At 36.9% G+C, this 26,735-nt stretch overlaps 1 protein-coding gene across 5 annotated transcripts in view; it reads left to right on the forward strand.

Annotated features, from left to right (window-relative positions):
* The window catches only part of LOC148953286 (uncharacterized), a 148,876-nt gene that overhangs the window by 102,939 nt on the left and 19,202 nt on the right, over positions 1-26,735 (forward strand). For all 5 annotated transcript variants that reach the window (XM_089088453.1, XM_089088452.1, XM_089088451.1 and 2 more), the window contains 2 exons: positions 13,157-13,297; positions 25,429-25,632. In XM_089088453.1, coding sequence (XP_088944579.1) covers positions 13,157-13,297; positions 25,429-25,632 — 345 coding nt within the window. The remainder of the gene's footprint in view (positions 1-13,156; positions 13,298-25,428; positions 25,633-26,735) is intronic.

Raw genomic sequence — 26,735 nt, forward strand, 5'->3', positions numbered from 1 at the left:
TTGGAACGGCTTACCGTATCGAGATGAAACTTCTGAGGCATCATAAGTGGGATATTTAACATACCAAAAGACAACGTGTACCTGCTACTATTGCTATTAATACTACTGCTACTACTATTACGACTACTACTAATACAACACTATTACTGCTAATACTGCTCTTACTACTACCTCTACTAATATGATACTAGTACAGTTAATGCTACGCGTGTGAAGGTGAATATTTGACAGGATATTGAGGGGGAGCTTGAACTAAATAAAAACACTATGTGCATGCAGATTGTCAAAGGAGTATCTCAAGAATGGATTTGGGTATTAAATTGGAGCTTTCAGAGAATGCTTAAAGGGGAAGGTCAATTGACCAAAATCCTACTACTTACACTACTACAACTGCTACTTTTACTAATACTACTTCTACTGCTACTAAACTACTCCAACTACTACTTTAATTCCAACTACTTGTAAGGCTAAGAGTTTTAAGATGAAAAGGGCATCTAAAGGGGGCCAAAAGGGCACATCAGCAATATTTCTGGAACGACTTACTAATCAAGCTAAAACTTTTTTGTCACTACTACTACTAATGCGACACTACTCCTGCTACTACTTCTCCTAATACCACCACTACTACTACGATACTAGTACTATTAATACTAAGTCTATGAAGGTGAAAATTTGAGAGAATATTGAGGGGAAATAAGAACTAAATCAAACAACACTATGTGCATGCAAATTGTAAGAAGAGCGTATATCAAGAATGGATTTGAGCATTATGTTGGACCTTTCAGAGAATGGTTAAAGGGGAAGATCAATTGACCAAATGCAATATGTGCACGCTACTACTAATGCTACCACCACTGCTATATTTACTAATACTACTATTACTGCTTTAACTACTACTTCTATTGCAACTACTTGTAAAGCTCAGAGCATTAAGGTGAAAATTGGAAGAAATATACGAATATACAGGTTATCAAAAGAAAATATCGGGAATGTCATAGCAACGGTTAATTGCATTAAGTTCAAACTACCAGGACTTAATGAGAGGGATGCCTAACTGACCAAAAGGCAATATATTAATACCAATGCTGCTACTAGTACTAGTGCAATTACTATTAATAGTACTAATAATAATACTAATACTACTGCTGGTTGCAGGATTGCGTACCTGTGGGGGGTTGACTTACCCAATAACCCTAAAGCTATAGCTACTAGACCATTCAGCTATGTTGAACAAAATAGCTGTCTTAAAATTTTGATTGGAAGTGTCTGGAATTATATGAGCTAAAGAGGAGGGCTGATTGCCCTCCAATCACTTTTGAGTATTAATAGGGCACTAGAACTTTTAAAATTTTCAATCAAGTTAGCTCCTTTAAAATATCAATGATACTACTAGCTATGATAGAGCATCGCTGCCTATGCCCTTATATGCCCTATAGTGCTTATATGCCCTTTTAATACTTTCATGCATATAGGTTTTCGTTTAATTGAAACTCTTCCTAAACGTTCCCTAAAAGTTTCAACTTAATGTCATTAGTTTCGTCATTTACAGTAACCGTAGAAGCACCATTAAATGAATACACACAGTGTCTTCTAGCTAGCTCAAAATCCACAACCTATGAAGTTATGAAGGTGAAGTTTTCAGATAATATTTCTGTTTTATGGATGACAACCTGCCATCCAGATGCAGGCTGTCAAAAGAGCATATCAGCAATATCTTAGGAACAGTTTCGTGTGTGAAATTAAAACTTACAACGCTTGTTGTGAGGGATATTGAACTAGCCAAAAGACAATATTTGCATCATAATACTAATGCTTCTACTCCTACAATTACTGCTACTATTAATATTACTACTATTAACTGTACTCCTACTGCGATTACTATATTTACTGGTGGTTCAACTACAACTAATAAACTTAGGGTATTAAGGTGAAAATTTTGGGCAGTATTGTAACTGTATTGAAATAAATCGAAACACACTATACCCATATAGGTTGTCAAGAGAACGCATCAGCACTGCTTCAGGACCGGTTGATGGTATTAAGTTAAAAATTTCATCGTGTGTTGAAGGGGATGTTGAAAAAAGGTGCTATTTGCATACTGCTGCTAATGCTATTACTGCTACTAAAACTATTGCTTAGCATAATTACTGAACCAAGTGAAATCACTTTGACTCATGAAAAGGGCACTATAACTTCTAATTTAAAATCAAGTGAGACTCATCTGAATTTAATACGATCACCCATTCCATAAAAACATTTTATGCCCCCAAGGCATAATTTAAAGCCCTTGCTCCAGGGCTCTGGGGGGGCACAATTTCAATCAGATCCATTTGGTGAAAAGACGGGTAGTTGGGGGGGGGGGGCTTGTTGACCTCCATCACTATTGAGTCTTAAAAGGGAACTAGAACTTCCAGTTTCAACCAAATGAGTCACCTCTAAGCTTATACCACCATCCCTTTCATAAGAACCTTAAATGCCTCAGGGGCATAACTTACAATCCTCGCCCTCAGGATCTTGTAGTTTGTATCAACCTCAAAAGCGTTGTTATATGATATTTGGGCTATTTTGAATAAAAGGACTGTCTCAAAATATCTCTTGAATACATCTCAGGAAAACACGACGTTTTTGTTTGTTTGGGGCGGGGGAGGGGTAGCTGCGCTCTGATAATTTTGACTCTTAAAAAGGGCCCTAGAACTTATGATTACCAACCCAATTAGAGCAGGGCACTTCGTATCGATGAAGTTGTCGTAGAAACTTCGCAAAGGGCTCATTCAATTGGAAATTGGAGTGGCTTGTGCCCTTTTTAATAGTCGAAAGTGATTGAAAGGCCACGAACACCCCTTCCACGCCCACCATTTGCCGAAACATATCCCATCAAAATTTTGAGAAAGCCACTTTGTTCAGCGTAGTTGATTTCCAAATAGAAATTATGTTTTTGAGGAGGACACTCCCCCACAGCCTAAGGGCAAGGGTTCTAAGTTATGCCCTGGGGGCATATATGGTTTTTATAGAAGGCGTTGTCGTAAAAACTTCAAAAAGGCTCATTTGATTGGAAATTCAAAGGGCTAGTGCCCTTTTTAATAGTCGAAATTGATTGGAGGGCAACGGACCCCCCTCTTACGCCCACCTTTTCCCTAAAAATATCCAATCAGAATTTTGAGATATCCAGTTTATTCAACGTAGTTTTAAGTTCTGTAAATTAGGTCTTTGAGGATGACAGCCCTCTGGGCAAGGGTTATAAGTTTTGCTCTGGGGGCATATAAGGTTTTTATAGAACGTGTTGTCGTAGAAACTTCCAAAAAGGGCTCATTCGATTAGAAATTGAAATGGCTAGTGACCTTTTTAATAGTCGGAAATGATTTGAGGGCAACTAACATCCCTTCCACCCCTACCATTTCCCCTAACACATCCAATCAAAATTTTGAGATAGCCATTTTGTTCCATACAGTTTAAAGTTCAGGAAATGATACCTTTGAGCAGGACACTCCCCCCACAGTCTTCAGGGCAAGGGTTATAAGTTAAACCCTGGGGGTATATAAAGTTTTTATTGAAATCTTTGTCGCAGAAACTTGAAAAGGGCTCATTCGATTGGAAATTCAAAGGGCTAGTTCCCTTTTTATAGTCGAAAGTGATCTGAGGGCAACTAACCCCCCTCTCACACCCATCTTTTCCCCAAACACATCCAATCAAAAGCTTTAGATAGCCATTTTATTCAACGTAGTTGAAAGTTTTATAAATTAGGTCTTTAAGGATGACAACCCACCCACCCACCCCACACACAACCCTCAGGGCAAGGGTTGTAAGTCATGCCCTTGGAGCATGTAAGGTTTTAATAGAAAGCGATGTTGTAAAAACATAAAAAAGGGCTCATTCAATTGAAACTTGAAAGTGCTAGTGCCCTTTTAATAGTCGAAAGTGATTGAAGGGCAACTAACCCCGCTCTCTCGCCCACCATTTCCCCAAACACATCCAATTAACATTTTGAGATATCCATTTTGTTTAACGTAGTCGAAAGTTTTGGAAATTAGGTCTTTAAGGATGACAACCCATCCCCCGACAGCCCTCAGGGCAAGGGTTGTAAGCTATGCCCTGGGATCATGTAAGGTTTTTATAGAAAGCGATTTTGTAAAAAGATCAAAAAGGGCTCATTCAATTAAAAAATTGAAAAAGCTAGTGCCCTTTTTAATAGTAGAAAGTGATTGGAGGGCACCTAACCCCCTCTCACGCCCACCTTTCCCCCAAACACATCCAATAAAAACTTTTAGACAGCCATTTTGTTAAACCTAGTTGAAAGTTTTGGAAATTAGATCTTTAAGGATGACAACCCCTCCTCCCCCCATAGCCCTCATGGCAAGGGTTGTAAGTTATGCCCTCGGGACATATTAGGTTTTTGTTGAAAGCGTTGTCGTAGAAACTTCAAAAGGGCTCATTCAATTGGAAATTGAGAGGGCTAGTGCTGTTTTTAATAGTTGAAAGTGATTGGAGAGTGACTAACGCCCTTCTCACGCCCACCATTTTCTCAAACACATCCAATCAAAATTTTGAGATATCCATTTTGTTCAACGTAGTTGAAAGTTCTTGAAATTAGGTCGTTTAGGATGATAAACTTCTCAGAGCCCTCAGTGCAAGGGTTGTAAGTTAAGCCCCGGGGGCATATAAAGTTTATATAGAGAGTTTTTGTAGAAATTTAAAAAATGGCTCATTTGATTTGAAATTTAAATTGCCCTTTTTAATAGTCGAAAGTGAGTGGAGAGTAATTAACCCCCCTCTCACGCCCGCCATTTCCCCAAAAACATTCAATCAAAGTTTAGAGATAGCCATTTTGTTCAACGTAGCTAAAAGTTCTAGGAATTATGTATTTGAGGAAGTTAAACCCCCATGAGCCCCAAGGGCAAAGGATGTAAGTTCCGCCCTGGGAGCATGTCAAGTTTTTATGGATGGCGTAGTCGTAGAAACTTCAAAAGGGGCTCATTCAATTGGAAATTGAGAAGGCTAGTGCCCTTTTTAATAGTCGAGAGTGATTGGAGGGTAACTAACCCCCCTCTCACGCCCATCATTCCTCCAAAGACATCCAATCAAATTAATAGTAGAAAGTTCTGGAAATTAGGTCTTTGAGAATGAAATCCCCCGCAGCCTTCAGGGCAAGGATTAAGTTATGCCCTGGGGGCATATATGATTTTTATTGAAAGTGTTGTCGTAGAAACGTCAAAAGGGCTCATTTGACTGGAAATTGAAAGGGCTAGTGCCATTTTTAATAGTTGAAAGTGATTGGAGAGCGACTACCGCCCCTCTCACGCCCACCATTTCCCCAAACACATCCAATCAAAATTTTGATATACCCATTTTGTGTAACGTAGTTGAACGCTCTGGAAACTAGGTCTTTCAGGTTGGTAACCCCCTCAGAGCCCTCAGTTCAAGGGTTGTAAGTTATGTCCCGGGGGCATATAAGGTTTATATAGAAAGTTGTTGTATAAATCATAGGCAACACGATCGCGCTGCCTAAGTAAAGAACGGGGACACTCGAAAACGAGACAAGAAATGGGGATTAAGTAAAGAGTAGGACACTCCCCCACAACCCTCAGGGCAAGGGTTTTAAGTTATGCCCTGGGGGCATATAAGGACGATGTTGGCACAATGTATTATTTATTAATTTTTTCCTTTAGAGCAGGGCACTTTGTACCGAAGAATTTGTCGTAAAAAATTGGAAAAGCACTCCTTCAATTGAAAATTGGAGTGGTTTGTGCCCTTTTTAATAGTCGAAAGTTATTGGAAAGTAACCAACATCCCACTAACTCCCACCATTTCCCCAAACACATCCAATAAAAATTTTGAGATAGCCATGTTGTTTAACGTAGTTGAAAATTCTGGAAATTCAGTCTTAGAGGATGCAACCACCCTAACAGACCTTAGGGTAAGGGTTGTAATTTATGCCCTGGGGGCATATAAGTTGACTTTAGAAATCATTGTCGTTTCCAAAAGGGGTCATCCGATTGGAAGTAGAAAGTCCTAGTGCCCATTTTAATTGTCGAAAGTGATTGGACGGCTTGAAATTTTTATAGTTAAGACTAAAATGGGTACAGCATGTTTATAGTTTTTGTAGTTGTGCCTTTGACCAGTGCCCTTCGTACTGAAGAAACTATCTTGGGAAGCTAGAAAAGGGTTCATTCAATCAAAAAACGAAAGGGCTGATGCCCTTTTTAATAGTCGAAAGTGATTTGAGGGGAAGTAATCCCCCTTCCACTGCCACCCTCCCCCGCCCACCCTCCCACAACAACCGTCGTATGGCTGCTCTTAAAATTTAACCGAATCAAAATAGCGTAAGTGTATCCAAGCCTTCAAAGAAAGTAAACAGATTTTTTTTGCGAATGGTATCAAGTTTTCTATTTCAGGTCAACTAGAGGAGGTATGAAATTAAATTAAACACTACTATTTGTGTCCAGATTTTTAAAAGGGTGTTTACTGTTAAAAATTGCAGCAAAATTTTCTCTAGCATACACAGAGTTGGTCAAACTATAATGTCTTAAAAAACGAAAAGATTCTAACTGTTATTTTCTTTTTCCCTGAAAAGCCTAGGTTAACATAAAACGAACAGAAATTAATGAAAAAAACTGTTTCCACAAAATAAGTTTTTCAACAAAAAGTAAAGAACTCCATTAAACAAAAAATGAGCAAAAATAAAATCAAATAATCTACCAAGCGTGAAACTACCACAAATAAGCATCGATAAATAAATGAAACCCAGAACGAACAGAAATTACAATAAATAACCGAGTCAGACTCAAAACGAGCAGAAATTAACATAAGTTTGGCGCAAAACCCCTATGCCTTCCCAAGGTCTGAACAAAATTTGCACTTTACTGAAAAAATACAAATGAATGTTTATTGTCAGTTTAATATACATATACTGATATTTAGTAATCAAAATGTTAATATTATTTGATTTATTAAAGTTATAAATGTAAAAAAATTTACATTTTTTCAGTACATTTATATTAAAACATTTAACATTAAACATTTATATTAAAAAAATATAAATGCTTTTACTTTTATAACTTTAATAAATCAAATAATATTAACATTTTGATTACTAAATACCAGTATATGCATATTAAACTGACAATACACATTCATTTGTATTTTTTTCAGTAAAGTGCAAATTTTGTTCTGGCCTTGGGAAGGCATAGAGGTGTTTTGGAAAATGGTAGGTGTGAGAGGGGCGTAAGTCGCTATCCAATCCCTTTCAACTATTAAAAAAGGCACTAGCCCTTTCAATTTCCAATTGAATGAGCCCTTTTGAAGTTTCTACAACAGCGCTTTCAATAAAAATTTTATATATGCCCCAGGGCATAACTTACAACTTTTGGCTGTGGGGGGAGTGGCTTGTCATCCTTAAAGACCTAATTTCCAAAACTTCTAACTACGTTGAATAAAATGGCTATCTAAAAATTTTGATTGGATGAGTTTGGGGAAAAGGTGGGCATGAGAGACGGATTAGTTGCCCTCAAATCACTTTCGACTATTAAAAAGGGTACTATTCATTTGAATTTTAAATCGAATGAGCTCTTTTTTAAGTTTCTACGACAAAGATTTCAATAAAAACCTTATATGCCACTAGGACATAACTTATAATCCTTGTCTTGAAGATTGTAGGTGTTCGTCCTCAAAAACATATTTTCTACCTCGAAATCAATTACGCGGAACAAAACGACTATCTCAAAATTTTAATTGGATGTGTTTGGGGGAATGATGGGCTTGGAAGGGGGGGAGGGTTGTTGCGCTCCAATCACTTTCGACTATTAAAAAGGGCACTAGCCCTTTGAATTTCCAATCGAATGAGCTTTTTTGGAAGTTTCTACGACAACGCCTTCTTTAAAAACCTTATATGCCCCCAGGGCATAACTTAAAACCCTTGCCCTAAGGGTTTTGGGTGAGTGTCCTCCTCAAAAACATATTTTCTAGTGGAAATCAACTACGTTGAATAAAATGGCTATCTCAAAATTTTGATTGGATGTGTTTTGGGGAATGATGGGCGTGGGGGAGGGGGCTAGTTGCCCTCCAATCACTTTCGACTATTAAAAAGGACACTAGAGCTCTCAATTTCCAATCGAATGAATCCCTTTTGAAGTTTCTACGACGACCCGTTCCATATGAAGTGCCCAGCTCTAAAGGAAAAAAAAAAAAAAAATAGTACATTGGGCCAACATCGTTATTATATGCCCTCAGGGCATAACTTAAAAACCTTGCCCCGAGGGTTGTGGGGGAGTGTCCTCCTCAAAAAAATATTTTCTATCTGGAAATCAACTACGCTGAACAAAATGGCTACCTCAAAATTTTGATTGGATATGTTTGGGGAAATGACGGGCGGGGGGGCTAGTTGCCCTCCAATCACTTTCGACTATTAAAAAGGGCACTATCCCTTTGAATTTCCAATCGAATGAGTCTGTTTTGAAGTTTCTACGACAACGCCTTCTATAAAAACCTTATATGCCCCCAGGGCATAACTTAAAACCCTTGCCCTGAGGGTTCTGGGGGAGAGTCCTCCTCAAAACATATTTTCTATCTGGAAATCAACTACGCTGAACAAAATGGCTGTCTCAAAATTTTGATTGGATGTGTTTCGGGGAATGATGGGCATGGGGGGGAAGCTAGTTGCCGCCCAATCACTTTCGACTATTAATAAGGGTACTAGCCCTTCGAATTTCAAATCGAATGAGCCTGTTTTGAAGTTTCTACGACAACGCCTTCTATAAAAACCTTATATGACCCTAGGGCATAACTTAAAACCCTTGCCCTGAGGGTTGTGGGTGAGTGTCCTCCTCAAAAACATATTTTCTATTTGGAAATCAACTACGCTGAAAAAACTGGCTATCTTAAAATTTCGATTGGATGTGTTTGGGGGACTAAGGGGTGTGGGGGGGGTGGTTGCCCTCAAACCTCTTTCAACTATTAAAAAGGGCACTAACCACTCCAATTTCCAATCCAATGAGCTCTTTTCGAAGCTTCTACGACAACTCCTTCGATACGAAGTGCCCGGTTGAAGAAAAAAAAACACATTGTGCCCACATCGTTCTTTACTTAGGCAGCGCTAGCGCGCTGCCTATGATAGTTGGCTTTGGGAACCAACAAGTTCTTTTTGTTTAAGCTTTTACGGACGAAAGCCTCTTCAAATTCTACGAATTTTTACGGGTGGTGGCAAAATTTTGTATAGAATTAAAAAAAATTATAATCCGAATTAAACGGTCACTGTGTTTAGGAATCGTTCTTAAAGAATTGGGACAAAAAGTCAAATCTTTAACGTAAAGAGAAAGGTCTTGAGGAGGGGCCAACCCTTTTTATATACGTAATAATTTCTGTTCATTTTAAGTGTTAATGTTACTCCTTACTTTCCTTTGAAAACCCGTTTTTTTATTTAACTTCTGATCGTTTTTAAATAATACCAGGAAATCGGGCTCCCCTCCAAGAAAAGTTACTTTCTCCTACGGAAAATTAATCCATGGAAAGTTCTTTTCACGTAAAATGTCCTCCCCCTCCCTCACCGGGGAAATTTTCCCAGACAACTCCATTCTAGCTGAAAATTACAACGAAAAAATTTCTTGTGGATGAACTCGGGTTAAAATTTTTTCTTAGCATACTTTAATTTGCAAAAACACTTTAATTTTTGTTTGCTTTAAATTCATGCTGATAATTCCCTCCTCCGTGGAAAATTTTTCATCAAAACCCCAGCCAAAGGGTATTTTCCAATAAAGGTTCTTTTGGGAGGCGGAACAGAAACTTTAAAAAACGCATCAAAACTGTGAAATCGATATCTACTCCGTTATGATTTCTCGGAATATTTCTTGTCTACGCTATTATTATGATAGTAAAGAGCAAAATTAAACCCCAAAATGAGCAGAATTCATTCTGTAGAGGAGGGGTGGGGTACTCCCCCTTCCTCATCCTTTCCTCCACCTCAAGATCGATGAAACTTTGGAGTGTGCTCATTAGATTAGAAATTGAGAGTTCTAGTCCTTTCTTTTTAAAGTGCAAAGGGATTAGAGACCAACCAGCCGCATGGGGGTGTTATTTTCCGAGGGGTGATTTTCCGTTGGGAGGGGGTGTTTCTGGGGGAGGGGGTAAACGCCGCCCACAAAGCAATCAAGTTTTTACTGCTAGTACAATAATTTCAATCTGATCCCTAATGAATGCAAGGTCATTGTAGTACCAGAGGGAAGGTTGTGAGATGTCATCTGTTGACGCTCCAGACTTCTTTTTTTTTCTTTTTTTTGCTCGATCGCCTTGTATTCACGATTGAAATTCGTTCTTAAAACAATTAATTTTCTATTTTAGTTTGGCAACTGTATAATCTAGTTTCAACGTCTTTACCGCCTCTAATATCCCGCCAAATGCTGCACTTTTCTTATTTCGGTTAAAATAGTCTTTTGACTTTTGATAACTCAGGGTGATCCCAGCATAACTCTATTAATCCACAAATAAACTCACGCTACATATTTTTGCTTTCTTCCAGTATATCTTCCATTATTGTTGGCGTGTGACTGACGCAATATTTGAACAAAACTAGTCTAGACGGTCAATCACCCTCGTTAACCGATTGAGTCATTCAAACTTTCTGTCAATCACCGTCAACGCTTGACTCAATCGTCAAACAGACTCCTAGACGGTAATCATGCTTAAATCAATTGATTGACGGAAGCTTTTGATCAAAATGATTGACCGTCTAGGGTGTCCTTAAGATTAGTTTATTCAGATTTGCATACACCCTTCGAGCAAATTCTTACCATCATACTATTCAAAAGCCACCCTTTTGTTATTTTCAAACCTTTTTTTTCATATTGGGGAGGGGGTGCGTCCACCCCCCTCCCCGCACGATTCTTGCCATCATACTATTGACAAGCTTTCGTTTTATTATTTTGCTGAAGAAAAAACTCGAGGGGTTTACGTGATTCTGAACAAACGGACCTTAGGAGTGAAATATGGGAAACAAATGGTTTGAAAAAAATATAAAAGGATTTGAATAATATGATGGTAAGAATTTGCCCGAGGGGTATTGGAAACTTTACCCCAAGGGCTCGGCCTCCGCACGAGCTGCTTATGTGGTAAAATAAGTTTTTAAAAGCAAGCTAAAACTTAAAATCATATGTTAAAAGGACAATCATACATCACAAGACAACATTCTTTTATAGAAGGCCCCATAGAAAGATGGTGTTAAAATTAAGCATCAATATACTTTGGAAGATTCTAATGCGAGTGCCGAAATCAAATTAAAACCTTTAGTAAGAGAATATTCTGAAAACAAATCACTGTCTCTGAGTAAAAGAAAAGTATATCTTCCCAATGTGGGCAGACAATAGCGTGACGCAATCTTGTCAGTATTCCCGTAGATATAAAAGAAAATGCAGCTCTTGCCTGTATTTGCGGTATTATCTTGGTGTAGCCTAAACGGCTCGTATACCAATAGCCAAAACAGCACAGAGCCGTCTCCTACTAGTAGCAAGTGGTGCTTGTACATCAGAACCGATAATAGAAAGAGAAGTTCTTTTTCCCATCTCCGATTTCTCCTCACAGGATCTTTTCTTGCGCCACGGTCGGTGGTTTAAATATTCAAGAGGGTTGACCCCCGGGACATGATTTTGGAAGCCATTACTGGATTCAGTATGTCCAATCTCGGCAAAGTGTTTTACAAAATACCCTAACTTGTAGTCAGACACTGGACAACACGACCTGTGGCTGGACAGTGACTGAAATTACTAATAGTATGCCCCTATTCGTGCCTACTACTCTTAGGGGCACTCTGAGACACTACCCCCAATTCAGGTATTAGTCACAGCACTGCCAATATTGCAAGTCAAACAAGCCCGTGTTTTTCTCCTAAAGAACTCCATTTTGCATAAAATAGTCGGTTTCTATCCTTTACTTGTCCTTTATCCTTATTGAGGAGATGTATGAAGCCAAATGCTTCTTTGCAAAGCTCTTGGCATTTTAAGACTGTGTACCTGCAGCTATATTTGAGCTTCTCGCACTAGAATTTGTAGAATTCTGCAGCTTGTAGCTCCTGCTATGTAAAAGTCATCGAAATCCTAGTCTCCGAAACTAGCGAGTAAAACAGAAAAGCAAAGATCTACCAAAATTTTAGCCAAAATAGAATTATAATTCAAATCAAATATAGTTGATACCGGCGACTAGCGTTTTTCTTTAAATACTTACCTTCTTAAGCTTTTCTCCCAAGTTTAAAGAGTCTTTGACGATGCTTTCTGGTGTTATTTGTAATACATTACTAATTATATTATTTCTCGGTAACTTGAATTTGACGATAGTGCCTTATAAAATGCTTTATGGAATATTAATTTATTATTTATTTATTAATTTAGTAGCACCATGTTATTCACAATGTTATGTATAATATTGTAGTATTATAAAATACTTAATTTAATAAAGAATCTTCTAAAACATTATTAGATTAATTAACAAATCAAAAAAATGTAATAATAAATATAAATATTTGAAATGAAAACATGTTTAAAACGGTTAAAATTTTAATAAGATAGTGAAAAATAAAATTCAAGATATTGAATTTTTTTATTTTTCAGTGTCTCATTAAAAATTTTACCCGTTTTTAATCAATTTCCGTATCGATTTTAAATGGAAAGGCAGTGTGGTTTAAGAAATTATTTAAATAAACATAAATATTATTTCTATATTATGTGTAACATCATATTACGAATACAGTAATATTAATACTATTTATTCTTTAGTATTTATTTATTTGAAATCGCGGTTTATTGTTTAGTGGCTAATAAACATAGCGGTAAACATAATGGCCGTCGTTTTGTAAAATAAATACACCTGAAATAAAATGATACAAACTTACGCAATAACAAATCAAGCAATTGCTTGAATATCTTGACAAATACAAAAGATCACACTGTAAATTTACCAAAGAGAGAAAATGTACTAGACAAAAACAATAAGACGAGAAAAAGAACACATTAGGAGTTTTTATTCAGCAGTATATCTCTGGGAAGGTAGGTTCTTATTTAGAAATAAATAAATTGAGTTTTGTTTCCGTATTTTAATGATTGTTTGTGATTGTCAGCAATTCAAGTTGTTTTAAGATTTTCATAGCCGAAAAAATAATTCTTCTGAAATAATTATCTTAAAGGTTTTTGAATATAACACTTCTGGAGGAAAGTTGAATCGCGGCCTTCTAGTTGTGCAATGCTATTTATCCATGGCGGAAAAATGTCAAATTAATGATGAAAACACCCATCTTGCCTGTGTTCTCGGATGGTGTCTTGAAATGGTAAGATAACTTCCATATTTGGTAGCTGTCATAAAAGCCGTATCCAAGGTGTGTGTTTGTGTGTGTGTGGGGGGGGGGGAGAGGAGGTGGGTTCGAACCCCCCCCCCCCCAAAAAAAAAAGAAAAAATCTCTAACTCGTGAACACGTAACAAAAATGCACACAAGCAAATCTTTGATGTATTTTGAACATTTTTTTTAATCCCCCCGAAAAAAATCCTAAATGCACTCTTGGCTGTCACACATAGTCACATTACAAGGGAATCTCGCTGAACCTGAGGGAAATCAGAACATATACCTTAATTCATGCAAGTTCTATGGTCCATAAGACTAAAGTTTCCCATGCTCTAGAACTGAAAGGTTTATTTCATGTGTTTTTTTTTTTACATAAACATACCAATATTAACATAATATTTTTGAAAATAAATCTTCAAACCGCAATTCTTCTATAATTTCAAACCAGTTCACTGCAGACTATTTGCGAAATAACTTAAATATTCCCTCAGTCCAGTCTTTTACATAACTTTTCTTTTCTCTTGATTTTCGAATTTCTAGAATTGAGTAATTATGTAAACAGGAGTTTCTTGAACCTGACATTTTTTTCACAAGACATCGAAGAAGAAAATTGCATTTACAGGGCAATGTTTTTTTTTTAATAAAAAAAAATCTCAAGATGAAGGAAACAAACGGGAATGTGGAAAGGAAATTAGTAGTAGTAGGAGTAGAAGTAGAAGTAGAAGGAAAGACAAACTAAAACGACGCGGATATTTCGCATGTATAAGACAAGGCGTCTTCAAGGCTAAGAACAAATATAAAATCCAAAACAATCTGTAAAACCTAAAATCAAATATAATAAAGACAAAACAAGAAAAAATACTATAAAAAAAACAATATAGACATAGACATATTTTATTAATATGTTTTTTTAGCATAAAATTAATATTTTTTTTTAGCATAATCTTACAAGCCCGAATTCGCATAGCTTCTGTATCTTGACACATCCCAGCACTCAACTATACACTAGGGCCCCACACTGGACACGCATATTTAATGATGGGTAGGATATAAGTCTTGAAGGCAAGCTTCATGGAATTCACACTGAACCTGAACCGCTTCATGGTAATCAGTGACTGCAGCGCTGCGTACTCTTTTTGCACAAGGTCACTTACGCGGTTGTTGAACTTGCAGTCAACGGAGAAAATGAAACTCAGAGAGGAGAGAAACTAACAAAATGAAAAATAAAATCAAAAAGGGTGAAAAAACGAGGATTTTTTTCAGCCAGTGGTGAACCATGAAGATGACAAAATATAAGCAATTATTTCGACAAGGACCTCCGCCAAGTCGTCCTCAGTGCTAAACAAAAAAAAGAAAAAAAAACGAAAATCTAACCTTTCGAAGTTTACTTTACAAAGACAGAACACACACTGAATAAAAACCAGGCAGGAATCAATGAAAATGAATTTACCAAGATGATTGGGCAAGGATCTTTTGCCTTGCAATAGTTTTAGCTGGTCTACAATTTCGGTTTTCATTAGATATGCAAATAGGTTCTTTTAAGTTATACCGGGTGAAAATATTGATTGAGTCCTTCAAGATTAAACTGTCGTAAATTGGGCTTAATGAAATATCTCCAGTATCTCTATTTATTGCTAAATTTTGGTTAATATTTTTTTTTTATCTCAATTACATCTATAAAAGTTTGTGGTATGCCCTTTACAGTTGATATTAAAGTTGCCTCGTCAAACAGAACTAGATGGGTCGGATTTACGAAAATATGAGAATCCAATGCCGAATTAAAGATGTAATTGTTATTTTTTAATCTCAGGGACTTATCTATTGAAATTTTGTGTTCATGCAAACGTTCACCTAGTTGTTGATGGGTCCTACCAAAGTAAAATTTTCCACAAGAGCACGGGATTCTGTAGACACCATTACCCAGTACAGGGTCCGTTTTATCCTTTCCTGAGTTGAAAAAGTGTTCAACTTTTTACTCGATTTTGAAAGAAACAGAGATTATTCTTTTTTAAAATTTTTTCATGTTTATTGCCAAATTTCGGGTTGTATTGTAAACCGATGAAAGTTTTTTTCTCAATTGTTGATGTTACTGAATTAAGGAGGACAAGCTCCCTATTTTGTTCTTTTATCTTTTTTAATCGTCTATCTATTATATTTTCAATGAGTTTGATTCGGTAACCATTGCAGAAAAGAATATCCTTGACATAATTTAATTCAAAATTAATGTGATTACGGGAACAAATTTTTAAAACTCTGTCGACTAAAGAGATTATTACCCCTCTTTTCACAGAAGGAGGGTGATGGGAAGAGAAATTTAGATATCGATCATTATGAGTCGGCTTTCTATATATAGAAAATCCATGACTAGGATTAGTTTTTATAATCAAAACATCCAAGAAAGGCAGCTTACCTGAATCTTCGAGTTCCATTGTGAACTGGAGATTAGAATTAAAAGAGTTCAAATGTGCCAAAAAATCTCTTAGGGAGTCTTGTCCATGTTCCCAAACAGAAAGGATATCATCAGCGAAACGAAACCAGATAGAGTGTTTTAAGTGGAAACTATTCAAAGCAGACTGTTCTATGAAATCCATGTTAAAATTTGCCAAATAGGGAGACAAGACAGTGCCCATGAATAAGCCCATTATTTGAAGAAAAAAATTGTTTCGGAATTTAAAATACGAGGAGAACTTGTTGCAAAGACGGACAAGGGTCATTATTGTATCAATTTCCAAAGTTTGTCACTTTCAACTCAATCAAAGGAAGAAATTAAAATCCTCCGAAATTTAAAAAAAGACAAAAACACAGTGATTCCGAAAGCGGACAAGGAAAACACAGTTGTAATTATGAATTCTGCAGATTATGAATTAAAAGTTAACACCCTTTTAATGGATAAAAATATTTACAAAGAAATAAAATTTGATCCCACGGACAAATACACACAGAAGTTGAGAAATGAACTAGGAATTTTAAAAGATACTAGACTAATTACTCCTCAAATGTACAGAAAATGTTATCCTAAAGGTTGTTCGGCCCCAAAGTTTTATAGTCTGCCTAAAATCCATAAGAAAGATATTCCGTTACGTCCAATTGTAGCATGTTATAGTTCTCCAATTACGGGTATAGGAAGTTTCTTAGCCACCATTTTTAAGCCTCTTTTGATCATACAGAAATCTTATATAAAAAACTCCATAGATCTTGTTGAGAAGTTAAAAAATGAAAGTACAACAGAAAAAACCGTCTTATCTAATTTTGATGCAGTTTCTATGTGCAATTCATGCAATGTTTATAAGTGGGAGAATGACTTATAAATAAGTCTGGAGGATAATATGTCTTGGTTGAATTATAAAATTTGACAAATTGACAAGGTTATGAAACTTTTTCGCCTTTGTAATAATGACTCATTGCTGTCTAAATTCCAAAGAATAATTTTTCATTAAGATGATTGGTTTATCCAGATGCACTGTCTTGTCTCCTTATTTGGTAAATTTTTACATGGATTTCTTAGAACAATATGCCTTGAATATTTTCAACTTAAAACACTCTCTCTGGTTGCGTTTGTTGACGATATCCTGTCTGTTTGAGAACATGGAAAGGGCCCTCTAAGAAATTTTTTGGCACATTTGAACTCTTTTGATTCGAATCTTCAGTTCACAATGGAACTCGAAGATTCAGGTACGCTGCCTTTCTTGGATGTTTTGATTATAAAAACTAATCCTAGTCTTGAATTTTCTATATATAGAAAGCCGACTCATAATGATCGACATCTACATGTCTCTTCCCATCACCCCCCTTCTGTGAAAAGAGGGGTAATAATCTCTTTAGTCGACAGAGTTTTTAAAATTTGTTCCTGTAATTATATAAATTCTGAATTAAATTATGTCAAGGATATTCTTTTCTGCAATGGTTGCCCAATCAAACTCATTGAAAATATAATAGTTAGACGGTTAAAAAAGATAAAAGAACAAAATACGGGGCTTGTCCCCCTTGATTCAGTTACACCGGCAATTGAGAAAAAAACTTTCATCGTTTTACCATACATCCCGAAACTTGGTGATAAACATGAAAAAATTTTTAAAAAGCATAGTCTCTCTGTTTCTTTCAAAATCGAACAAAAAGTTAAACACTTTTTCAACTCAGGAAAGGATAAAACTGACCCGGTACTGGGAAGTGGTGTCTAGAGAATCCCGTGTTCTTGTGGAAAATTTTACATTGGTAGGACCCATCAACAACTAGGTGAACGTTTGCATGAGCACAAAATTTCAATAGATAAGTCCCTGAGATTAAAAAACAACAATGACAACTTTGATTCGGCATTGGCTTCGCATATTTTCGTAAATCCGACCCATCTAGTTCTGTTTGACGAGGCAACTTTAATATCAACTGTAAATGGCGTACCACAAAATTTTAAAGAGGTAATTGAGATTAAAAAAATATATGAACCAAAATTTAGCAATAAATAGAGATACTGGAGATATTTCATTAAGCCCAATTTACGACAGTTTAATCTTGAAGGACTCAATCAATATTTTCACCCGGTATAACTTAAAAGAACCTATATGCATATCTGATGAAAACCGAAATTGTAGACCAGCTAAAACTATTGCAAGGCAAAAGATCCTTGCCCAATCGTCTTGGTAAATTCAGTTTCATTAATTCCAATCTGGTTTTTATTCAGTGTATAATCTGTCTTTGAATGGTAAACTTCGGAAGGTTAGATTTTTGTTTTTTTTTGTCTTCTTTTTTGTTTAGCACTGAGGACGACTTGGCGGAGGTCCTTGTCGATATGTTCGCTTATATTTTGTGTTCTTTATGCTTTGCCACTGGCTGAAAAAAATCCTCGTTTTTTCACCCTTTTTGATTTTATTTTTCATTTTGTTAGTTTATCTCCTCTCTGAGTTTCATTTGTCATGTATAGCCAGAGTGGTCTAAGAATGTATTTGATTCAACGGAGAAAATTACCCCCAGAATTTTCTCACTGCCAACTGTTTTAAACAAGGTTGGGGGCTCCTGAAAGTCCGATTTAAGAGGCTTGAAACACAACACCTTGCACTTCTGATCATTGAGGGTAAGGCTATCTCGCTCACATTCATCCTGAAAAACCGTGGGTAGACTAGGATCAAAAAGGGGGATCACTGATAGGCCTTCTAGTAGGTATTTGAGTAACAATGACAGATCATCAACGAATTTATATCTGTCCTTGGAAGTACGCAGGATGAAGGTAATCACAGCGAGGAAAATAATTCCGGCTAGTTTAGTGCCCTGAGGGGCACCGCAAGTGATTGGGAGAAATACAGAATTTGAATCATCTTCGCCAAGAGCGAAAACGCACTGCTCCTGCTAGGAAAGAAAATCAGTGACTAGACGCAGCAAGTCACTTTTGGCGCCCATTTCACTTAAGTTATTAAGAGCGATAAGGTGTTTGATGAGATTGAAGGCTTTTCTCTAATCAGCGAGGGCCAAGTCTGCGAAGCTTTTCCCTTTCTCGAGCCGCAATAGAATGTCGTCATACAGACGCAATAAGTACACTCACGTGTTGGAGCCGCTGAGGTATCCGTACTGGAAAGGGTCTATATTAGATTCTATATCACTCATCAGCAGTCTTGCAACGAAGGTCTCTGTCACCTTGGCCATGCAGGGAGTCAGCGAGATAGGCCTTAAGTCATCACATGATTTTGGCGGGGATTTCTTTGGGATCACTTTAATGTAGGATTTTTTCCAGGGGTTGGGAAATTTGCTGAGTGTTATGCAAAGGTTGATGATACTAGCGAGAGGGGTAGCAAGGAAGGGCGCAAATTCACAAACGAGACACACTGGGATTTCTCCAGGATATGAGGAGCTACGAGGTTTGAGCTTTAGTAGTTCTGTGCACAGTTGATGGGGCTCAACTGACGGCCACTGTTCACAAGGTGCACTAGTGTCAAGGACTGCAGCTATTTCCTCTTGTGAGAAACTTGGGTAAGTGGTGCAAATACCAGCAACAAAACCATTAACCTCAGTAGCTGTTACGTAAGTGTCGTCCTCTTGGATCACGGGTCTTACCTGTTAACCTTTTCACTGACTCATGCCATTTTTGTTGTTACTGAATAGCGTAGGATCAACATGGTTAGATGCGTAAGTTCTTCTGGCTGTGCGACAAAGAACAACGACTTTGTTGCGCAATCGAGCATCATGCGACTAACCCCGCTGTTTGATAAAGGCTTTAATCTCAGGTGTGATCCACGGTCGGTCAGTATAAGATCTATAGAATGTTTTTGTTGGAGGGTGCTCCTTGTATTTTTCGTTCAAGACGGAGTTGAAAAGCAGAGTCTTCTTGTCAAGATTCTGCTCATTTATGATTTCTGAGAAATCACGTTGGCTGATCCAGCGTCCGAAAGGACAAATATTTGACTCAGTGATGGGACGCACGACAAACTGTGGTCGTTTCGGTCTTTTTGTCGGAGCTTTTGCTTTCCAAAGAACAGTAAAGTGATCAGATTTTCCTAGTGCACTCAAACAGACCAGGTCGGTGTAAAACTCGTCGGAATTAGTTAGGGTCAGGTCCAATGTTCCATCGGCTATATGGGTTGGAGATTTTACAACTTGCTTAAGTCTGAGGCTGTGAGCCAAGTACTGTTAGTTAGTTTGGTTAAAATCGCCACATACAACGATGGCCGGTCAACTGAATGTGGTGCGTCACTAGTCTACTCCTTTCTGGAGGTGCAAAATCATTTCTTTAGTATTTCTGTCAGTCTCAGGGTAGTAGACTGCCACTCCCTATTGCAAGGGACCTGGCGAGGTAGTGACTTGGGCTGTGTGTAAATCCATAGAGACTCATGGTCTGACTCTTGTAGGTTGTCAAAGAACCGATAGGGACTATCGTTCCTGCAGAAAATAGCAACGCCTCCACCGTTACGGATTATGCCTGTCTTCTCTTGTTACAAATCTAGCGGTGAAGCCAGCTACTGAGCAATTTTGTTCAGTCATATTCCAACATTCAGTAATTGCAGCAATAGCTATGTTATTTTGCCGCAGGACGGTTTCAAGGTCATCCATTTTGTTAGAGAGGAATCAGGTGTTACAGAGTATAACATTAAGCATTATTCTCTTCAGACAAGGTGGTTCAGGTCTTAGTACTGGTGGTGAGCAATAGAGGTGAACTAGCAGCAGCCGAAAAGAGTAAAGGTGGGAGCTCCGTGAGTCGAATCGAGACAATGTTCTGGTAGGTCGAAGGGCACCGGTTGTTTGTGCGCGAGTGTGTCTCAGTCATAATAATAGATATTCGTAGACAATCAAGGGGTCTTCACCTTCTGGCTTTAACGCCTGCTCTACATCCACGCCTTTTTTTATGTCTCCTTTTACTCGTAGTGCGGGAGTCAACTGCTTCAGATTGCAGTAAGTCCAGCGAACATAAAACCGCTAGTAAATATGGCGCCAAAACGGTTGAATTTAATTTGCTAAGTGATTTTAGCCGAATAATTTCAGCGGAAGCTTCAATCTGCCTGATCATGGTAACTAAAACTAGCACAAAAATCACTGAAAAAGTCTATATGGTTTTCTTCTCACAAAAAAAATTGCCTTCGGCAGTATATGAACCTGTGACCTTTGGAGCAGAATTCCAACACACTATCCCCTGCGACGAGTAGGCTTTAGAAGGATAAATCTAAACTAAGACAATGGCCTGTATTGGTCGAACGGCGCAAAAGCCATCTATATGAATACAATTAAAATTACAATCTTCTGAATTAAATTTCACAACAAACCTTTAGAAAAAGTCCTAATAGGTATTAAAAAATGTTGCTGAAAAATTACTTAAAAGTTCTATATGTTTTTCATCTAGCAAACGCAGGAACGACAGGGTACAAAATAAAAACTAAACTAAGATAATGGCCTACAGTGCCGAACGGCGCAAGAGCCATCTATCTCTCCAACATCAATATACAATTGATATTACTGTGATTGAGTACCACAGAAGCTAAATAGAGTTAATTCAATGAGAACATTGAAGCGACTGTTCTTGTCATGGCTGGCCAGTTTGGGTTTACATCTTTCAATTTATTTTTTTTTGGGGGGGGGGGGGCAAGATTATTTTTTTTTTTTTTTCCTTGACTACTTCTAATGTTGGTTTAAATTAGCTTTATTTCATTCCATTGTAAATGGGACGACGTGAGCTTACCATTTACTGAGGAATACCCGAAGTCTGGTTTTCACGGTCATATTTTTTCTCCCCACCAAGACAACGTACAAACTAAATATTACAGTATAAATATATTATCAGTAGCGAAAAGTTTTTTTCAGAAATGGGATAGATCAAAGCGCGCGGAAAGGGAAAATCCCCTTGCGTCACAGCAATAGTTTCAGTTGTTACCTGGCATTCAATGCGCTAAACATTTTTGATTGCGCGGGCGAGAAAGCGGAGTCATGAACAGAGGTCTAGACTGATGTGTGCCAAAAATCTTTAATGGAGAGTATATGACTTTTTGCTACTGTTAATATATTTATACTGTGCTAAATATCATACTAGACAAAGTATAAAGTATACCAGTAGACGCCGAAAAAATTCCGCTCCGACAATGGAAAGATATTGTAATTCTTTTCGTTTTTGAATTCGTCATTTTAACCTTTGGTGCAATGAAGAACAATAATCTGTCATTAACCATGACATTACTTTTTGCCTAGATGCGTTGACCTTGAACAATAAATGCTACATTCTGTTTGGCTGTTTTTTGTACATATTGACGCCCGTGTTCGCTTTGAGCTATTAAATTGAATAAATATATTCGATTCTATGCAGTATTAGCCGCAATGGGACATCGACAATAGGGCCAATAAATGTCAAATGGGACTTGTTTGGCGGTAGGCTGAAGCTGTATGATGGAAAAATATAGTAATAACCTAATAAATCTGAAAAGAGTAAAAAAAAAATGAAATAAATAGGATAATAACAAAATGCCATATATTTGAATTAACTATTCATGGGAGTTATGCATTTTATAATATTTTCATCTTGAAGCAGATATGTGACTTTTATCTTATAGGATTTTGCAAGTAGTGATACGTTTGAGAGATTTAATTCTAAGGCAAATTTTTAAAGTTAAGGGCCAATCAGAAAACTATTTACGGTTCACTGAGATCTAGATAAATTTTCTGTTTGTGCATTTTTTGTTTTAAATTTAAAGAAACAGGTGGCATGCAAAAGGATAAGCAAAAATAATTATTGTTATCTCTAGTAATCTGTTTTTCAATCAAGCGCAAATTATCTTATAATTTTGAAGGTATTGGGTTAGTCGGCGGCAGTGGCTGTTCTGGAAATGAAATTTTGGATTCAATTTGCTTATAGTTACTGCCAACTACGACCCCTGCTTTATTTTAGTAAAAATAAGATTTCAAAAATTAAAAGATGATTATAACCGTTAGATTATTTATTTGAAATATTCCGCCCTTAAAATTTCTGCGCCCGGGGCAAGTGCCAGGGCCTCCCCCTAAAGTTACCTGTGGTAGGTGGCAACTCACCTTCGTTCAAAATACTTTACGTTCATTTTAAACTTTAACGTCTAGTATACTACCACTACTAACAACTCATCGCAGCACCAAGCCGCCTGAGGCCATTGAAGCACCTTAGGAAAGAAGGGCTTCTACAGACCATGCAGATCAAATGCAATATGTCTATGCAGGTCAAGTGCAGTGATCCACCTAAAGCGGAGGGGCAGTATCCTCTCTCCACTGCTCATTTTTCACAAGATTTGGTGACCTTTTCATGGTTCCTTGATTTGTTTTTCATCCGCGTGTCAGGCTTTTAGGCTGAAATTAATTAATTAAATTTTCATTTCGAGTGTCAGGCTTAGTGTGCTATCTACTAATTTAGGTTTTAGTTTGATTATAGTTCTTTCATTTTTCTTATAATGTGATTTTTTTCATCCGTCGTGTTCATGGAACTAGATGAAAAATACTGCTCCTCTTAGGAAAAGCCCTTGCCCTTTTTATAAATTGAAACGATTTTGCACCCACACCAGGGGTCATGACGACACATATCGTATGAAAGAGGAGTGTCGGTGGATGCCAGGTCTAGGGTAGCAGCAATACATCTTTATTCACCAATCGATATTTTTTTTTACTATTCTTTACATTGATGATTTGGAATTCCAGTAGTTTTTTTTTATTGAATAGTCGTTGTTTAACATTTAGATATTAAAATTAAAAGCTTTCTAAAAATATATATTTCGACAAATATTTGATCAACAAGGGCAAATTTGTCTCATTATTACTTCTCTAAAGCTTTGTTGTGTTTCTTTTTACATTTTGCTTTTATGGGAAATTTTTCAGATATTTTATTAGCCTTTGTGCGTTGTTTAAATAAGGATTTTTTTAGAAATATTTTTTTTTTGTACAGGCCATAATACTAATTACTAATTTGAACACATTATTTCTATTTCTTTTGCTGATCTGATTTTTTTTTATGTTTTAGGCTTGTTTATGAGAGATTGTATTCTAGTTCGAGCTTTATTTAATCGATATGGAGGAATTAACGCAATTCGCACGATTTGAAAATTTTTCGTTACAGTATATGGATAGAAAGCAGCCCGGGACGTGGCCTAATCATTTTTATTTAAAAAAGAAAAATAAAAGAAAAAAAAATATTGCAAAATCTAAAAAAGAAATCGTACTAATTAAAGTCTTTTAATTTGTGAGTAACCTAGATTACAAGAGTTCCCTATGGCCATTTTCGCTGTTGCTGATAGGCTATTGATAGTGACTGTTTATTACCGGAAGCCCCAGTCAAGTCATCTTATTTCTATGCAGTCCAGAAGCCTTAAAACACTGGAGACTCTTACTTTACTAGTATTCAAGCTTTTGAAAAATAATTTTCAAATTGTTTGGTGCTAGGTTATTGTTTCCTAATTTAGTTAACTTTCCAGTGACTTCAACTTTGTTGGCAATACTACCCATGGGTCATTCAGACATACTTTCTTTTGATAGGTCCAGTTCCAAAGTACATAACATATCTATGTAGGGAATATTTAGACCGTGTTAGAAGGGCTCCAGACAGTAGGAATTTATCTTTTATATAGGGGCCGCAAAAGGGGAAATTGCAGAACAATGAACAGTTCAATAACAATTAATACATTTTTGGGGTCCAGGGAATTTAATTTTACTTTCTTAAATACATGCTATGAAGTGGCATAATATAAACTGAGTATTACAGAGCACAAGAATTTAAGTTATGGAACCTTTGTGATCATAACTCATTGGACTATGGAGTATCCTTTTCAGTTCAATGATAGGTTAAAACAATAACAAAGTTAGAATTTTCACTACTAACAACGCGTGGCTACCCCTCATTTTTTAAGTAAGTAAAAAGTAAAGCGTATCCAACGGACGGAATAGGTAATCTTAAAACATATACTTTAAGGTGTGAGCGTCTCTATCCCCTCACCCGAGGTTAAGTAAAACCCGCGGTATAATAAAAACATTTGTAGTTACTTAAAATTCCACTAAGTTATTACCAGGGCTGTGAAGTCGGTTGTAGGTTATAAGCAACTCCAACTCCGACTTCAGACATTTTCAATATACCGACTCCAACTCGGACTCCAATCAGGATAAATTTACTAAAACTCTGGCTCCAATTCCGCACCCCTGTTTTAAAGCTTCATCTAACTAGATTTTATAAGTTAGAACCGTCTCCAACTCTGACTCCAGACATTTTCATTATATCGACTCCAACTCCGACTCTGACTCCATTCAGCAAAAATCTACTAAAACTTCAATTCGGACTCCACGACATTGACTCCACTTCCCTGGTTATTTTGCGACCATCTTATAAAGAAAATTACTTTTTGTTGAAGCTATAACGACTATTTGTAGGACTAATGATTGTAGAACTAATTATAAATAATTGCTTGTTACTATCTTCATCCCAACATGTCTCATAACTAATTATTATACTCCTTTTATACTCTTAATAAAAAAAAAGGCGGTAACATTTTTATCTCTTTTAGCACTTGAAATACAAAAAAAATTACCAAATTATTTTATTTTTAATGTGTTTTGAAGTGCATGTAAAAGCAAATAATTAATTATCATTAATGGTAACTACCATCTAGAAGTACCTTGAGATATGGCAAGTTGTATATCTTATTTTTTAGCTACAATCATGGCTTTTAGTAATCGATGATTTAATGGATCACTCATCTACAAGAAGAGGACAACCTTGTTGGTATCTTACCAACGATCTTGGTACTAGAGCAGCCAATGATGGTCTCATCATAGAAGCAGCTACATACTACATCCTGAAGAAATACTTCAAAAATAAACCATATTATGTGGATGTGCTGGAATTATTTCACAGCGTAAGTTTTTTTTCGTCCTACAAGGGTTGTTTGGATATAAGTGGAATTTTTCCAAAAAAAGTGATTCAGGCAACGTACAGTTTGAACACACCCCGAAGTTCGCTTGCTTTCTATCAGAGGCAACGCTATAGTGTTGCCTATAGTAAAGGTCATACGGCTCCAATGCTTTATTATTTATTCATTTATTTTTTCCCAGAGATGCTTCACATGAAAGGTGTGTTTGTATAAACTTCAAAGGAGGCTCATTCGATTGGAAATCGAAAGTTTCTTGTACCCTTCTTAAGAGTCAAAAGTGATTGGAAGGTAACTAACACCCCTTCCACACCCACCATTTCCCCAAACACATCCGGTCAAAATTTTGAGATAGCCATTATGTTCAACGTAGTTGATTTCTTGATAGAAATTATGTTTTTGAGGAGGACACTCCCCCCACAACCCTCAGGGCAAGGGTTGTAAGTTATGCCCTGGGGGCAAATAAGATTTTTTATAGAAATCTTTGTCGCAGAAACATCAAAAAGGGCTCATTCAATTGGGAATTCAATGGGTTAGTGCACTTTTTAATAGTAGAAAGTGATCGGAGGGCAACTAACCCCCCTCTCACGCCCACCGTTTCCCCAAACACATCCAATCAAAATTTTGAGACAGCCATTATGTTCAACGTAGTTGAAAATTCTGGAAATTAGGTCTTTCAGGATGACAACCCCTCCCCTCCCCCCGACAGCCCTCAGGGCAAGGGTTGTAAATTATGCCCTGGGGGCATATAAGTTTTTATAGAAACCGTTGTCGTAAAAACTTAAAAAAGGGCTCATTCGATTGGAAATTTAAATGGCTACTGTCCTTTTAATAGTCGAAAGTGATTGAAAAGTAACTAACACCCCTTCCACTCCCACCATTTTCCCAAACACTTCCAATCGAAATTTTGAGATAGCCATTTTGTTCAAAGTAGTTGAAAGTTCTGGAAATGATATCTTTGAGCAGGACTCTCCCCCCCACAGTCCTCAGGGCAAGGGTTTTAAGTTATGCCCTGGGGCATATATGGTTCTTATGGAAGGTATGCTCATATAATCTTCAGAGAAGGCTCATTTGATTGGAAATTGAAAGTT

The sequence above is a fragment of the Artemia sp. Qi Xiang Cuo genome, chromosome 4 (assembly GCF_049724085.1).
Source record: "Artemia sp. Qi Xiang Cuo chromosome 4, ASM4972408v1, whole genome shotgun sequence".
Classification (NCBI taxonomy): Eukaryota; Metazoa; Arthropoda; class Branchiopoda; order Anostraca; family Artemiidae; genus Artemia; species Artemia sp. Qi Xiang Cuo.